The sequence below is a fragment of the Fringilla coelebs genome, assembly GCF_963513975.1.
Source record: "Fringilla coelebs genome assembly, contig: SCAFFOLD_30, whole genome shotgun sequence".
NCBI lineage: Eukaryota > Metazoa > Chordata > Aves > Passeriformes > Fringillidae > Fringilla > Fringilla coelebs.
The window spans coordinates 4,602,369-4,618,508 of record NW_028167448.1 but is presented as its reverse complement, the minus strand read 5'-3'; the positions used below and the strand labels follow the sequence as shown (position 1 = coordinate 4,618,508).

The 16,140-nt window shown below is 52.2% G+C and overlaps 1 protein-coding gene across 1 annotated transcript; it reads right to left on the bottom strand.

Annotated features, from left to right (window-relative positions):
- Positions 1-14,085: 14,085 nt before the first annotated feature.
- LOC311165842 (olfactory receptor 14J1-like) lies at positions 14,086-15,135 on the bottom strand (the record flags this gene model as incomplete). Its single annotated transcript, XM_084227342.1, has 1 exon — positions 14,086-15,135. One exon carries the CDS (start codon positions 15,133-15,135, stop codon positions 14,086-14,088), a length of 1,050 nt encoding a protein of 349 aa, XP_084083468.1.
- Between the last annotated feature and the right edge of the window lie 1,005 nt (positions 15,136-16,140).

Genomic DNA, 16,140 nt, shown 5'->3' with positions numbered 1-16,140 from the left:
TGAGAATTTAAATACTACAAGTCAGGAACCACAGGAGCTGGATATTCTGGGATCATTGCCCAGAAATTATTGTTAGCTCTTTGAAAACTTCAAGGGTAAAGAGCTGATTAGGGAGAAGTCAGGAAGACCCGGAGATGATAGCACTTGGATGTCTCCTGTTTCTTCGTGGTATTACAATACCACGGCATACTGTGCCAGCTGGACACGGTCTGTGCCCCTAAAACAAAAATCAGCAAGCATGTTGCCTCCTGGAGTTTTTCTCATTGGATGAGATAGAGCTTGGCCTGCAATTCCTATGAAAGCATTAGGAGGACCATGTTATTTAGGGAAATTGACGCTGTTTGCCCCTAGCATTCAACAGATGCTTAACATCAGGCACAAGTTCCAACGTCCAAAACGTAGTGCGCATTCATTAGGCTCAGGCTGTAAGGATAATGTAGAATTGTGGAATAGGCCTTTGGTTAAACTGGCATCACTTTTTACAGCAGGAGTAACCTCATCACAGGCCCTTATGCAATTAAAATGATTGGCTTGTTGGATAGGGAAACAAATTAACATTACATCTGCAATACTGAAGGAGCTCACCACTGATGTAGGTAGCTTACGCCACGCTGTGTTACAAGACAGGGCTGCTAGAGATTTTTTGTTGCTAGCACAAGGACGTGGATGTGAGGATTTTGAAGGGATGTGTTGCATTAATCTTTCTGACCACTCTAAATCTATTCACAAGAAAATCCTGGTGAATACCAGGCTGGCTAAAGGATTTAGTATGCTTCGGCATTATGATACTTTGTATTCTTTTTTCAATTCTGCTTATAGTGCCTTGCTTACTATGCTGTGTGCGGAAACTAATTGACCGTGCTTTTAAATCAGTCTGGCTTGTGCAAAAACAAAGCAGGGAAAATGTTGTGGATATTTTGAAGATTGAGGAGTTTTTGCTGGACAATGGCCATATTCAGCCGGTGCACAATCCAGCCTGCTTGGGATAATGGACAATGGACACGTTCACAAACAATAATTGACATATTCAGAAAATGGGATCTGTATATCATTGAAAAAGATAGAAGAAGAAGAGTCATCTGGACTCAGCAAGTTTGTCAGTGAGCTTGAGAAAGTAAGGAAAAAGACAGTTCTTGGGTGGGACAGAAATCCACAGCCAGACACATGGAAAATTAGATGATCCAGTCAGCATCCTATCTTAGACACATGAACAGCTAGGATAGCCAATCATGTATTAGTTAGAGATGCGTGGACAGTAGAGAATTATTATAAATATAGTCTTTTTAAGGGTAATAAATTTGGCTTGATTGGATCATATTGGTAATGGTGTGATGTCCCTGAACCTCTGCATCCTGCTAGTTTCCCCCACAGTAAATGATGTAGAGCAGCTTGGGCAGCTCATCCACCAGCTCCCTCATCCCCCTGGGATGGATCCCATCTGCTCCCAGAGACACCTGTGAGCATCTGAGTGGCTCAGCAGGTCCCCAGCTGCTTCCTCCTGGATTACAGGGGGGCTCTTCTGCTCCCTGTCCCCATCTATAGCTCAGGAGAACACTTGTCCTGAGGACAACATGACTTATTGTTGTAAACTGAGGCAAAGAAGGGGTTAAATACCTCAGCCTATTCCTCAGCTTTAGTTACTGTATTCCTCCCCATATCCAAAAAAGAATGGAGGTTGTACTTGTCCCTCCTTTTGCCATTAATGTATTTATAAAAACATTATTATCCTTCACAGAAGTGGCCAGGTTAAGCTCTAATGAACCTTTCATCTCTAAAATTTTCCTTTTGCAGGACCTAGCAACATCCCTAAACATTTCCTGAGTTCCCCCCCCTCTGACCAAAGATGATGCATCCACTTTTTTTTCTGTGAGTTCCTGGAAGAAACTTCATGCCCATCCAGGCCAGTCATTTTCCTTGCTAGCTCACTTTTTGGACCAGCAGGACAGGCTTTTGCTACTCCTCCAAAATTTCTTTCTTCAGATGTGTCCATCCTTCTTCGATCCCTTTGTTTTAATGTGCTGATTGCCTTTAAAAAATCAGTACCTGATTTGGTATTCTCCAAATCTGCATCCTCAATAGGCCAAAGTCTGCTCTCTGTACCTCCAGTGTAGAAGATTTGTTGATGCCTCTCCTTTCACAGAATATTTAGAAACCCAATATTTTCATGGTCACTGTGCCCCAAAGAGCCTCTGACCAGCACATCTCCTTCCAACCCTTCTCTGTTTGTGAGCAGCAGGAGACAGAGCTTTCCTTGGCAGTGGGAATTGCAGGAAGCCTCCCCCAAGTGCAGCTTGGAAGGTTCAGCCTGGAGCTGAGGAGAAAGCAAAGTCCCTGCCAGGGCAGAATGTTGGTGCTGGAGGTGTCCCAGCGTGAGGCTGGGCCATGGCCGGGCTCTGTGTGCCAGGAGCCGGCAGCGCTGGGTGCAGGGAGCCCAGGGAGGGCCCAGAAACGCTGGGTGAGAAATGCTGGGGCACAGCGAGATGGGCGAGTGCAGCCGGCCAGGGCAGAGGAGCAGCACGCCCAGGGGGCACAGCCTGCAGGACAGATGGCCGAGGGCTGGGCAGGGCTGGCAGGGCCAGAGGCACCCAGGCCTTTGTGCCCTGGGCTCGGGCAGCGCCTCTGGAGCCCCACAGGAGGAACTTTCCTGGCAGGGGCTGCCCTTTGGTTCTGCCTCGGCCTCCCTGGGGAGGCTGGCAGGGGCTGCAGGCTGATGGCGTTTGTCCTTGCTGCCCCTCACATCCCCCTGGCCCACAAAGAGCCCCGAGCCAGCCGGGAGGGACAGGCCCTGCTGGCCCAGGCTGGGCTCAGGGCTTGGCCTTTCTGCTCCCTGCAGCCAAGCCAGGCCTTGCTCAGCATTGCAGTGCCCTGCCCAGAGCCTTGGGCTCCCTGCACTCCTGGCCTCAAGGATCTGCTCTCAGCACTGCCTGGGCAGCCTTGAGCACTCCCTGCCCTCCCTGGGGCCCAGCCGTGCTCCAAGGCACTTGGAGTTTGGCTGCTGACTCCTTGAGCAGCTTCTTCATCCTTCTCTCGCTGCCTGAGACTCCTGGAGCCAGCCCCAAAGCCACCGTGGGGCTGATTAAAATACAGAAAGCCCTCAGGAGCTCTTTGTCTCCCTTCCATTGTCTGTGAGTCTCCAGGGCTTGTGCAGGGATTGGAGTCAGCTTGGAGTTCCCTTCAGGAGGGAGATTCCAAAGCGCACCTCATGATATCTGGTTTTAGTCAAGGAAATATTTTTTTATTTTTCATTTCAGAGAAGAGGTGACAGAAGCATTCCCCAGGTGATCTTGATGCTGAATGTCTCCTGAGGAGGTCTGAGCACGGAGGAGACTGAGCCCCTTGCAGGCTGAGCCTGTTTGGACAAACTGCTCCTCACCCCCAGCCTCACCGTGTCTGACATTGCCCACCTGCGACTGACATTGCAAAACATTAAAAAATTTATGCATTTTCCCAAGTTATTAATTAATAAAATTATAATTTTATTATCCTAATTATGATACTATTTTCAATATTTCATTACATTTTTAAAATATTTATATCAAAAAATCAATACATTTTTAGCAACCATAAATTTATTGGTAATTGGTTCTAAGTAACACAATTCCCTTCATTATTTAATTAATCTGTATTGGCTATTTATTTCTTCCTCTTTATGGTAACTAGTAATATTTGCAGTCCTTTTGGCATTATTGTTGTGAAAAATGCTTTTTTTATGATTGGCTTTTTGCAAATAATAAAATGAATATTGTATGTGTTGTGTTAGAAAGTAATGCTGTAGAAAATTCTCTTAAGTAGTTTGTTAAATATAGTTTTCGGTCATAAAAAATGTTAAAAAACAAACTATGCTATGTAGGATACTTTTTTAAAGAAAGGACTTGCAGGGAGATAGCAACCATAGGACACCTAAATCTTTCAGAGAAAAAGAATTTATTTCCCTCTTATCAGAGGAAAGGAACTTCTTCCCGCCTTGAAGGTGCTGTTAGGATTTAGAGGAAGAAATTGATGATGACCAGACAGAATCCTGTGTTTGAATGGAATTTAAGTGTATGAAGTGTATGAATATGCAACAGGCCATTGTTTTTAAGGGTTAATCCTTTGTTAACAGGTGTTTTTTTTTGAGCTTGTGCTGCCCAGAGAAAGGTACCTGGACGTCTGTAACTCTTTGTTTTTATTGTCTCATATTGTCCTAATCCAACTTGTCCAAATTATTATTACTCTAATTGTATTACTGTTTTTATAAACATTTTATTACTATTAAACTTTAAAGATTTTTAAAAAGAAGTGATTGGCTTTTTCAGCAATTTTTATCATCTTTTTCTCATAGAGGGTCAAGGGGGGGCACTCTGAGGTAAATGGAGACATTTCTGGGGCACATTTGGGGCAGTTTTGGGTCTGGGGAGGGAATTCAGAGAGAACTTGAGGCTCTGGAGGACACTTGGGGGAGCCGGGTGGGCACTTGGAGGGGCACTCAGGGATTCTGAGGGACAGTTCGGGGTCCGGGGCAGCACTTGGGGGTGCAGGGGGGCCCTTGGAGCTCAGGGAGGGGAATTTGGGGCCCTTCGGGGTCCGGGCGGGCCCTTGTGGGGCTCTGACGGGGCTCTCTGGGGCGCGGGGGCTGATGGGAGTTGTAGGCGCGGGTATCATACGGTTGAACGGGGCCGCGGAGCATCACGGGAGTTCCAGGTGCAGCTGCACTGGCTCTCGGCAGGGCGCGGGGCATGACGGGAGATGAAGTCCCGGCTGGAATGGCGCTGGACATGCGCCGCGGAGCATGACGGGAGGTGTAGTCCCAGAAGTGGTTGGAACGTGGCATTAGGGGTCCAGGAAGGCTCTTGGGGGACACTTTTGCGTCGGAGCCTGACTTGAGGTCCTCGGGGGAACGTAAACGGTTTGGGAGCCCTTGCGGGGAGCTCGGAAGCTCTAACCAAGCTCTTTAGGGCACGGGGCACGGCAGGAGATTTAGGCGCGGGACTGTGTTCTGAGGAGCTCTGGGGCCGCGGCGGATGAGGGGTGATGAATTCCCAGAAGTGGCTGTGCTGGGTATCTGTGGGGTTGGGAGCACTCAGGGGGTCCAGGGACGCTTTTGGGGGGTTTTGAATGGGCGCTGAGGGGGCACTGAGGGATCCTGGAGGGTCTGGGGGACACTTATGGGACAGATGGGGGCGGATCCCAAGGCTCTGTGGAGTGCGGGGCGTGACGGGCCTTGTAGTCCCGGCTCCAATTGAGCTCAATCGGGTCGTGGGGCATGACAGGAGTTGTAGGCAAAGAGAAAAGATGGCGCTGCCTCTAGGCACCGCCTCCGAGGTTCCGATCTCCGGCGCTGATTGGCTGCAGGCAATGATGGGCGGAGCCTCGGTAATGGGAGGTGCTGGAGGCACAGCCCACTCAACCTCTTTAGTCCCTCCCAGTCCAGCCCAGTTCATCCCCAGTAGAGACCAGTACAACCCCCGTGCAGCCCAGTTCATCCCAGGTAGAACCCGATACAACCCCAGTGCCCCTCCAATCCCTCCCAGTACAGCCCAGTCCCTCCCAATACACCTGACTTCATTCCCAGTTCCACCCCAATGTCATCCACAGGATGCCCCAGTGTCCCCAGCCTTCTCTGCAAAGGCCCCAATGTCCCCATTGTCCCCAGTTTATCACAGTTTCCCCCCAGTATCACTCCCAGTATGTCCTCTAAGCTCCCAGTGTACCCCCACAGTCCATCCCAGTCCACCCAGATTGCCCCTCAGCATTCCTCGTGTTCCCAGGTTATCCCAGTCCTCCCCAGTGTTCCCCAGTATGTCCCAGTCCTCCCCAGTGTTTCCAAGGACAGTTTAATTTCTCAGGGTTGCCGTGGCAGCCAAACCCAGCAGCGGGGTCAGTGCAGTGTCCATGGCCACAGCCCCTTGCAGTGGCCCAGGGCAGCTTGGGCTGATGATCCACCCTGACAGCTGGCCCAGGGCAGGTTTGCAGTGGCTTTGGTGGCACCTTGGGCTGGAACACACCTGAGCAGTGTGTCTGTTTCCAGTGGAGAAACTCAGGAGTTTGAGATAGCTTCAGAAACCCCAAAAAGTGAAAACCCCTCTTAGGGTGGGTGCAGCCAGCTCTCCAAGCACAGCAGATCCCAGGGGAGTGAGGACAGACAGGATGGGGCTGGGGAATGTGGAGCAAGGTTGTCCACACTGGGTCAGAGCTGAAGGCACAGCTTCTGTGAGCAGGCTAGAGCTGCTGAGGAGAGACCCTGGGTCAATATCAATCACAGAATGCTGCAATCACCTCTGATCTAATGAGAAATAAAATAAAATACATCCTTAAAAATAGGAATGTGTATTTCTGACAAGATCTTTGAAATTTTTCTCCATAAGTGGACTAGGAAAACTTGAATGACCCTCTCAGGGCTTTGGTGTTGTTTACATCAGACTCAGTCCCTGAGAGGGTGTTCAAAAAACTTTTCAGGAACTCAAATTTAAACTTGGACTCCAAAGTTTCTTGAAGTTTTAATGGGTCCCAATGTGGGAAACAACTGAGAAAGTGTCCCCAGGTTCCAGTTAGAGCAGAACAATGGAGGCAGTGATAACAGCTGGGGACAAACAAGGCAAAGGTGTCTCTGGTGCTGAGCAAAGCTGGATGTGTTTCAGGAATGCAAAGGGCCAAGGCCTGAGCCCCAGCCCCTGGCCAGGCAGATCCTGTCCCTCCCTCCTTGCTCAGGGCTCTTCCCGGGATGGGCACTGGCATGTGGGGATGTGCAATGGCAAGGGCAGGAGCATGGGGTGGCCCCTGCCAGGCTGCTGAGCAGGGACAAGGAGGCAATGAGGCCCCAGGCCTGCAAGGGTCACTTGTCTCCTGCTCCTGCCTCAGGCCCAGGCCCAGCAGCCATGGCCAAAGTGCTGCAGGAGTTGGCTCTGTCAGGGCCTTGCAGCTGCTGCACATGCCTGTGCCCTGTGCAGCCCAGGCTGTCCTACGGTGTCCCTGCCCTGCGCCTCTGTCCCTGCAGGCTGTTGTCATGCCCCAGCTGCCCCACCTGTGGTGCCCCTTCCTTTGCTTGCAGCTCTGCCTCCTGCCTGCCTCTGCCTGCCCACACAAAGCCTTGTGCTGATACCAAAAGGGTTCATTCTATTTTTACCCTGCCTGTGAACTTTCAGCGCAGGAACAAATGTGTGGCACCATGTAACCAAGGGACCATTGTGACACTACAGGGGCCCATGGAACTAAGGATTCATGGGACATGCTCTATCCAACCTGGTCTTGAAAACCTCCAGAGGTGAGGAGTCTGTAGCCTCTCTGGGTAACCTATGCAAGGGCCTCACCACCCTCACTGGGAAGAATTTCTTCCCAATATTCCATCTAAACCTGCCCTCCTTCACTTCATGGCCATTCCCCCTTGTCCTGTCCCTCCAGGCCTTTGTCCAAAGCCCCTTCAGGTACTGATATGTGCTCTAATGTCTCCCTGGAGCCTTCTCATGCCCGGGCGGAACAGCTCCAGCTCTCTCAGCCTGGCTCCAGAGCAGTTGAGTTCCAGCCCTGCAAATGTCCATTGGGACACTGCAGGACTTCATGTGTTGGAGATCAAGGCTGGAGGAGGGAAAGGCAGGGCTGCTGTGGGATGGGGAGGGAGATTTAGTTCCCGCAGACATTGATGTGAGGCTTAGGAAGTCTTTCAGAGAAGAGAAGCTTCCCAAGCCTCAAAGGACAGGATGTTACCACGTGAAAAACCATGTCCCCCTGGTGAGTACACACAATGCTTGTTCTTCAAAACTCTTTGGCCCATGGAACTGCACAATGCCCACTGTGTAAGGAGGATTACAAAGCGACCACCTCCAGTTATGCCAACTTTTAACAGTTCCCCAGGCAGTCAGGTGTGACTCTGGCCTCACCAAGCACCAGGGACCACCAAAGTGACATCCAGGACAGAAGAACACCTCTGTGAAGGGGAGGAAAAATATGTTAATGATTTCAGGGAAATGATGGTCATGTGTATGTTTATTCTGCGACAGTCACTGAATGTGTATGTAAAATACAGTCTGTAAGCAGGAACTTTCTTGTACTCGTCATGCACAGCTTTGGGAAGAGCTATTTCCCCTTTGTGCATCTGGCTGAATAAAGAATGCTGCTTCTTACTTCTCCCTTGGTGTCAAGCAGTTTCTTTTATTTTTTTCCAATTTTGGGAAGCAGTGTCACAATGGCCCCTCACTTCCATGATGCCCCATAGTGTCACAATGGCCCCTTGGTTCCATAAGGCCGCAAAATGACACAATGGCCCCTTGGTTCCAGGAGACCCTGTAGTGTCATAAAGATCTCCTTGACTCTGCAGTGTTGCAATTGGACTCCTGGTTCCCTGAGACACTAAAGTGTCATGATGGATCCTTGTTTCCATAAGGTCTCACTGTGTCACAGTATTCTCATCAGTTCAGTCAGGCCCCACAGTGTCCCAATGCTCTTCTTGGCTCTGCAGTTTTAAAATGGCCCTTGGTTCCATCAGGCCCTGCAGTGCTGCACTGGGTCTTGGTTATACAAGACCCCAGAGTGCCACAATGATCCCCCCTTGCTTTCTGAAGTCCCTGAAGTGCCACAATGGCCCCTTGGTTCCTTGAGGCCCCACAATGTCACAATGGGCCACTTGGTTCCATTGGCCACCCCTGTGTCACAACAGTTCCTTAAATCCATGAGCCCTTGCAGTGCTACAATGCTCTCCTTGGTTCCATGAGGCCCTGAAGTGTCACAATGGCCCCTTGGTTCCTGTAGCAAGTCAGGGCAAGGTGGACGGAAGATCGCGGGATGTCACGGAAAGCTCAGGAATCCCATTCCCCCCAACCCCCTAAGATAAGAGATAAGCCAAAGAATGTAACCCTCCCTGTTCCAGTAGTTTTCCACTAACCCCAGTAAAATTCCACTCCTTACTAACCATAAAAGGTAAAACGGGACCCCTAGGTGATGTAATACATGTCCCCAAACCTATATAACCCCATGTTAAGGGACAATAAACGCCTTTGACCGTCCATCATATTGATGTAGCGTATGTCTCTGGCCCGAGTGATTCTGAGCAGAATGAATCACCGTGCTGCTCCATAGAACCAGGTCGCCGTTGCCTTGTGCAACATAAGGCAACATATCTGGTGCCGAAACCCGGGAACAAAACGAGAAAGAGAGGAGCTCGGGCGACGGGTGTTCGCCTGGTGAAGGAGCCAGCGTCTGTAGCGGCCGGTCCGACTACAGCGAGGGGAGACGTCCCTGGGACCTGCGAGAGGCATGGACGCCATCGTCAAGGTCGTGAGTCAGATCCACGCACAGTGGGGAATAGAATGTAAACCTAAAGATGCATGCTTTGTAATACCGAAGCTAATCGAGCTCGGGGCGATAGAGGCCCCGGCGGACTTACTCCATTCGGAGATGTGGGCTAAATGCACGGCAGTTTTAGCCGAAAACACCATGTCTACCGGCTCAGGGAAAGCCCTGAAGGCATGGGGCAGAGTCTGTCAGGCTCTGCAGAAAGCTAGGCAAGAGCAAGAAACGTGGCAAGCAGCCAGAAATTGTTTATTAGCCACGCCGCAGCTGGGGGTGGGGGCCGCAACGCAAACCCTCCCGGAGAGCGACCCGATCGAAAAGGGAGACGCGCGGGGACCGGGCACGCTTTACCCCCCTCCAAGCCAAAGCCCAAAACCCCCGGAACCCCCAAGAAACCCCCCAGAGGATCCCCTGCCCGTCCCGCGGAGCCCGCCGCCTCCTCCCCCCCACCCCGCGCAGCCGCCTGAAAAACCCGCGGTTTCCCTGTCCGTCTCGCCGCCGCCGCTCAGTCGCCCGGCGCGGGACCCGCACGAACACGCGAAATCCTTTTGGGGGGGGCTGGCACGGGAAGCACGGGACGCAGAGCAGGCAGCCGGCATGGAGAAGCCGGTCCCCCTTCCCCCGCCACCATACATGCCGGAGCATGGCGCCGGAGAGGGGGGGGATGGGCGGGGCCGGCCGGACCACGACGGGGAGAGCAGGGAGTCGGGAAGAGCTGCTACCACGCATGCTCAGGGGAGCAGCAGGGGGCGTTCCCCCGACCGGGAGCCACGTCACACCCTGCTACCATACAAGGGGGAAACCACTCCCCGTGGGAGGCAGGGCATGCCCAGAGGGCGGGAGCGGGACCGCCCCCGAGGGGAGGGGCGGGGCCGAAGCCGCACAAAACGGCACAGCAGACCGGAAATGTGCTATCAGTCCTCTTCCGGCTCTGAACACAGCGACAGCTGCTCAGATAGCTCCGAAGAGCTAACCGATCCCGGCTGGGACTCGGACATAGAGAAAACAGAAATTATGCGGTTTCAAGCGAAACCGAACAAAGATTTAAATAAAGATAATGAACAACGGCAACATAAGCTCACTGACTGGAGCAAGATAAAAATAGCATGTGCGGATTATGCACCGGCAGCAACGATACATGCATTCCCAGTGAGAGTCACGGGACAACAGGGCAATCAGCAAAGGACATATACTCCTATAAACCCCAAAGAGGTACAGACAATTGTCAAAGCCATTTCAGAAAAGGGGATCAACTCAGCTATAGTTTCTACTCTTATAGATGGCCTTTTTAGTAATGATGACCTGCTTCCCTTTGATATTACACAAATAAGCCGCATGCTTTTTGATGGTGCAGGTTTGATTGTATTTAAGCAGGAATGGAAAGATAATTGTACAACGGCTCTAGCCCAAGCTTCGGGGGAAGGGCAGCAGCTGCACGGCTCGACCCTTTCCAGGCTGCTGGGGAAACATGATTTAGTAACGACCCCCCAGCAACAAGCTGCACAATTACGGGCTGAGGAAGTTCGAGCCACCACCCGGGCGGCCAGAGAAGCCATCCGCGCGGCTTCTAGGACGGTAAACAAGCCGTCACCATGGTCTACCATAAAACAGGGGGAGAGTGAAGGCTTTACACAATTTGTAGACCGTCTACAAGCGGCAATAGACTGCTCCACCCTGCCTGCAGAAGCGAAGGGACCCGTGGTAGCTGACTATCTACGGCAACATTGTAATTCGATAGCCAAAGATATCCTACGCTCCTTACCCCCCGGAGCCAGCCTAGCTGACATGATTAAACATTTTGTAAGAGAGGAACAGCTGACTCCCATTCAAGCAGCCGTCCACACACTGGTCAGTGCCATGGCTTGCTTAAAATGTGGACAAGCAGATCATACCACAGAAAGCTGTCCTCAGCCAACACAGTTCTCCCAAGATGCACCCCCGCTCCAAGCACCCCAGAGAGAGATCTGTTGGAGCTGCGGGGGGAGGGGACCATTTAGGTCGATTGAGCCCGACTTTCACAATGAAACTAACGAGGATTGCGAGTTTCTGTTCACAGGAGACGCTTGTGAGGCGACCTCATAACGGGTACACCCCCGTTCCGGAGGAGAGAGACAGACCACCAAGCAGCCAAGCATCGCCCGAGAGATCTGAGAGAGAGAGATCTGAGAGATCGGCACGGGCGAGACCCAAGCATCAACAGTGTTTCTGTGCGAAGGGAGAAACACAACCTACCCCAAAAAACCAAACCCTACCCACAAAAATCACCGATACCCCGACCGGTCACGCGGAAGAGACTGCTCAGCCAGATCGGAATTGAACCTAATCCTTTGCATGCTAGAACCTACCTTCCCTTCCCTTGTCAAATCATAACCTTATACCTCATTTCAGCGCCTATGTATGTAACTACCTCATTCATTTGTGAAAAAAGGGGGGGAAGTGTAGCAAGTCAGGGCAAGGCGGACGGAAGATCGCGGGATGTCACGGAAAGCTCAGGAATCCCATTCCCCCCAACCCCCTAAGATAAGAGATAAGCCAAAGAATGTAACCCTCCCTGTTCCAGTAGTTTTCCACTAACCCCAGTAAAATTCCACTCCTTACTAACCATAAAAGGTAAAACGGGACCCCTAGGTGATGTAATACATGCCCCCAAACCTATATAACCCCATGTTAAGGGACAATAAACGCCTTTGACCGTCCATCATATTGATGTAGCGTATGTCTCTGGCCCGAGTGATTCTGAGCAGAATGAATCACTGTGCTGCTCCATAGAACCAGGTCGCCGTTGCCTTGTGCAACATAAGGCAACAGGTTCCACAGCATCACAAAGGACATTTGGTTCCGTGAGGCCCATTGGTGGCACAAGGCATTCCAGGGCTCCATGGGGCCCCTCAGTGTAGCAATGGTCTCCTTGGTTCTGCAGTGTTAAAATGGCTACTTGGTTCCTTGAGGCCCCAAAGTGTCACAATGCTCTCCTTTGTTCCATTGGGCCCCACAGTATCACCATGGACGTTTGGTTCTGTGGGACGCCACGTGTCACAATGCTCTCCTTGTTTTCCCCATGCCGCAATGCTTTCCTTGGTTCCATGGGACTCTGCTATGTCACAATGGCCCCTTGTTTCCATGAGGCAGTGGCTGCGTGGCCCCTTTGTGGCCCTGTGCTGGCCCAGCCATGGTGGCACAGCCCCTGTGTAGGCCCAGCCCAGGCCAGGAGCATTGCATCTGGGAACGGCCCCTGTGCCGTGGTGCCCAGAGCAGCCTTGGGGCTCTGTGCCCTATGGCCTCCCTGCTGGGCAGCCTCTGCCAGCTCCTGCAGAGCCCGTGGCACCTGTGGGCCTGCACAGACAGCCCTGCCCTGGGCTCTGCCGGCCTCTGGGCCAGCAGAGAGGCTGGCCAGGGCTGGCCATGGCCGGAAACAGGCCTTGAGCCCCACAGGAGGATGGAGCTGGGCCACAGCCAAACTCAGCCCAGGGCAAAGCTGGACTCAGCACCAGGTCTGCCAAGAGCTGGGGACTGAGGCAGTTGGTGACAAATGTCCTGGGCCCCCTCCCTGCTCTGTCCATTCTACCAAGGGCACAGAGCAGTCTCCTCTCTGGGGCATTTGCCTGTTTTCAATGCCTTGCACAGGTGCTGGCCCTGCCCCATAAGGCCTGTCCTGAGTCCTGCCCCTGCACGCTCAGCCAGGCTGAGATGGACACTGATGGTTTCTGGGCCAGGCTCTATGAGCCCAGCCCAGCTCCCTGCAAGCTCTCCCAGCTGCCCTGAGCTCTGGGCAGCACCAAGGGCCTCTCCCCAGCCCAGCCCAGCCAGCTCCGGCCCCACTGCTCTGCTCAGGCCAGACTGCTCTGGGCACTGGCCCCACGGCCTCAGCCCCTGGCAAGGGCTCAGCAGCAGCTGCAGCTGCCACAGGACTCAGCCCCACCATGGGGGAACGTGCCTGGCCAAGGCACAAGGAGGCTCCCTGGGTGCCCTGCTCTCCTCTGCAGGAGATCCTGAGAGCTCTGCAGCCCCTGCTGCCATCCTGTCTATCCAGGGCAGCACAAGAGCCCCGGCCTTGGGGCCCTCCAGAGCTGCTCCTGTTCCAGGCCCAGGGCCCATCCCAAAGCTGGGGTAGCCACAAAGCTGTGCCCATTTCTGTTCATTCCTGCTGTAATAAGGACAGTACAAAATTTTTTACAAAGTGGTTGCATATTCATTTATTTCACCTAAATACAATGTGAGACTCCCTGCTTACACAATGACTCTGGGTCACACAAGAGGGGTTAATTAAGTTGAAAGGGGTAGATAATAGCATTTCTTTTAATATAGCAGTATCAGAAGCAGAAAAAATAAAAATATGCTTAAGGGCAGACTTGGCCTCTCATGATATGCACTGAGAGCTGCTGACAGAGGAAAGCAGGCCTTCTTTGGCTTCTTCTGGTGGGTTACCTCTGCTGGAGCCCATATGCCTACCAAGCTGCTTTAGCACTCCCCTCCTTGGCTGGACAGGGGAGAGAAAATTATATGGGAGAGACAAATCGTAGATTGAGATAAGGCAGTTTTCTGTAACAAATGAAGAAGTATTTACAAGCACCAGTAATGAGGAAAAAAACCCCAATATTTTATTCTCTACTTCCCGTCAGCAAGTGATGTTCAGCCACTTCCCAGGAAGCAAGACTTCAGAAGGTGGAGTGGTTGATCAGGAAGGCAAACACTGTAAATAGGAAATGGCCGCTATTCCTCCTCCTTCCTTAGCTTTTATACCAGAACTAGTGCCATACAGTCTAGTATATCCCTTTGGTTAATTTGGGCCACTGGCCTGGTGTCCCTTCCCAGGATCTGACCCACTCACAGCCCCTTGATGGAGGGAGAATGCTGAGACTCAGCAGGAGTCAAATCCGGGGTGTGTTTCCAGCTCCTCTGTGGCTCCCAATGCAAAGCACTGTGAGGGCTTTTATGGGACAATGAAAAGCCTGAAAAGCATCCAGTCACAGCTTTCCTGAGAGATTCCTTAAGCTCCTGGTTCCTCAGGCTGTAGATGAGGGGGTTCAGGGCTGGAGGAACCACTGAGTACAGAACTGACACGGCCAGATCCAGGGATGGGGAAGAAATGGAGGAGGGCTTCAGGTAGGCAAATGTGTCAGTGCTGAGGAACAGGGAGATCACGGCCAGGTGAGGGAGGCAAGTGGAAAACGCTTTGTGCCGTCCCTGCTCACAGGGGATCCTCAGCACAGCCCTGAAGATCTGCACATAGGAGAAAACAATGAATATAAAACAACCAAAAGCTAAACAGAAAGTGACCACAAGAAGCCCAAGTTCCCTTAAGCTGGAGTGTGAGCAGGAGAGCTTGAGGATGTGTGGGATTTCACAGAAGAACTGGCCCAGAGCATTGCCATGGCACAGGGGCAGGGAAAATGTATTGGCCGTGTGCATGAGAGCATTGAGAAAGCCACTGGCCCAGGCAGCTGCTGCCATGTGGGCACAAGTTCTGCTGCCCAGGAGGGTCCCATAGTGCAGGGGTTTGCAGATGGACACGTAGCGGTCGTAGCACATGACAGTGAGAAATGCAAATTCTGATGCAATGAAAAAGGCAAAGAAAAACACCTGAGCAGCACATCCTGAGTAGGAGATGTCCCTGGTGTCCCAGAGGGAATTGTGCATGGCTTTGGGGACAGTGGTGCAGATGGAGCCCAGGTCGCTGAGGGCCAGGTTGAGCAGGAAGAAAAACATAGGGTTGTGTAGGTGCTTGCTGCAGGCTACGGTGCTGATGATGAGGCCATTGCCCAGGAGGGCAGCCAGGGAGATGGCCAGCAAGAGGCAGAAGTGCAGGAGCTGCAGCTGCCGTGTGTCTGCCAATGCCAGCAGGAGGAAGTGGCTGATGGAGCTGCTGTTGGACATTTGCTGTGTCTTGGCATGGATATCTGTAGAATAAGTAGTTATGGTTTACTTCAGTTTCTGGAGAATTTCAACTATCCCAGCACAGGGTCACTTTCCCCCCACTGCCTGCCCAGGGCTTTGCTGCATGGATCTGGCCCTGCCAGCAGCTCCTTCCCTGTGCCCAGGGCTGGGCTCTGCCTGTGCTGCAAGAGTCCAGCTCAGCCCTGGGGGCTCAGCTCTGCCCTACAGACCCCTCCCAACTCAGGCACTACCCAGGGACAGCTCTGGCCCTGCAGGCTCTGATGGCAATGTTAGAGCAATCCTGAGGAGGCTGGAAAAGCGATGCTGTTGCTGCCTTAACAGGCCCCTGTGCTGATTTCTTTCACTGCCTGGTGTATTCAGGTCTGAGGGGAGATTTTGATTTTTCTCAACCCAAAGTGAGACATCTGTGACACTATCTGTGTGACAATATCTGTGTGCAATTTCCCAGCCAGGCATCCCAGAGATGTAGTTTTAAAAAGCAGGATTTTTCTCTTTTATGCAGGTTCTGCTTTTCTGAGCTTATCACTTAGTTTGCTAGGAAATATCCTAGGGAAAAATGCTGAGAGCAGTCCTTAATAATGCAGCATCCTCACCACACAAGGAGAATATGTCCAAGGCTTACCAGCTGTTTCCTTCCACCCAGATCTTGTCCCCAAGTGCTGGGAGGAGCTCCCAGGATTGATGGAGAGCTGTCCCTGGCAGGCAGCGGAGTCCCTGCCCCAGCACAGCACCCTGGGCTGCAGGACCCTGCTCTGCAGGACAGCCCAGGGCCCCTGCCTGCTCTGCACAAGAGATAATCAGAAAATGTACTCACAGATTCTGTAGGCATTGGGATGTTCCAGCTTTAGGAGATGGCTCCAGGAGCTGCAGCTGCCTTGTCTTGCAGCCAGAGGTTGCAGTGCCAAGGTCTGGCAGTGATTCTCCCCCAGTCACTTCTCAGCATCCTCCCAGCCCTGACTGATTGAAGTTCTCTGTGCGTCTGTG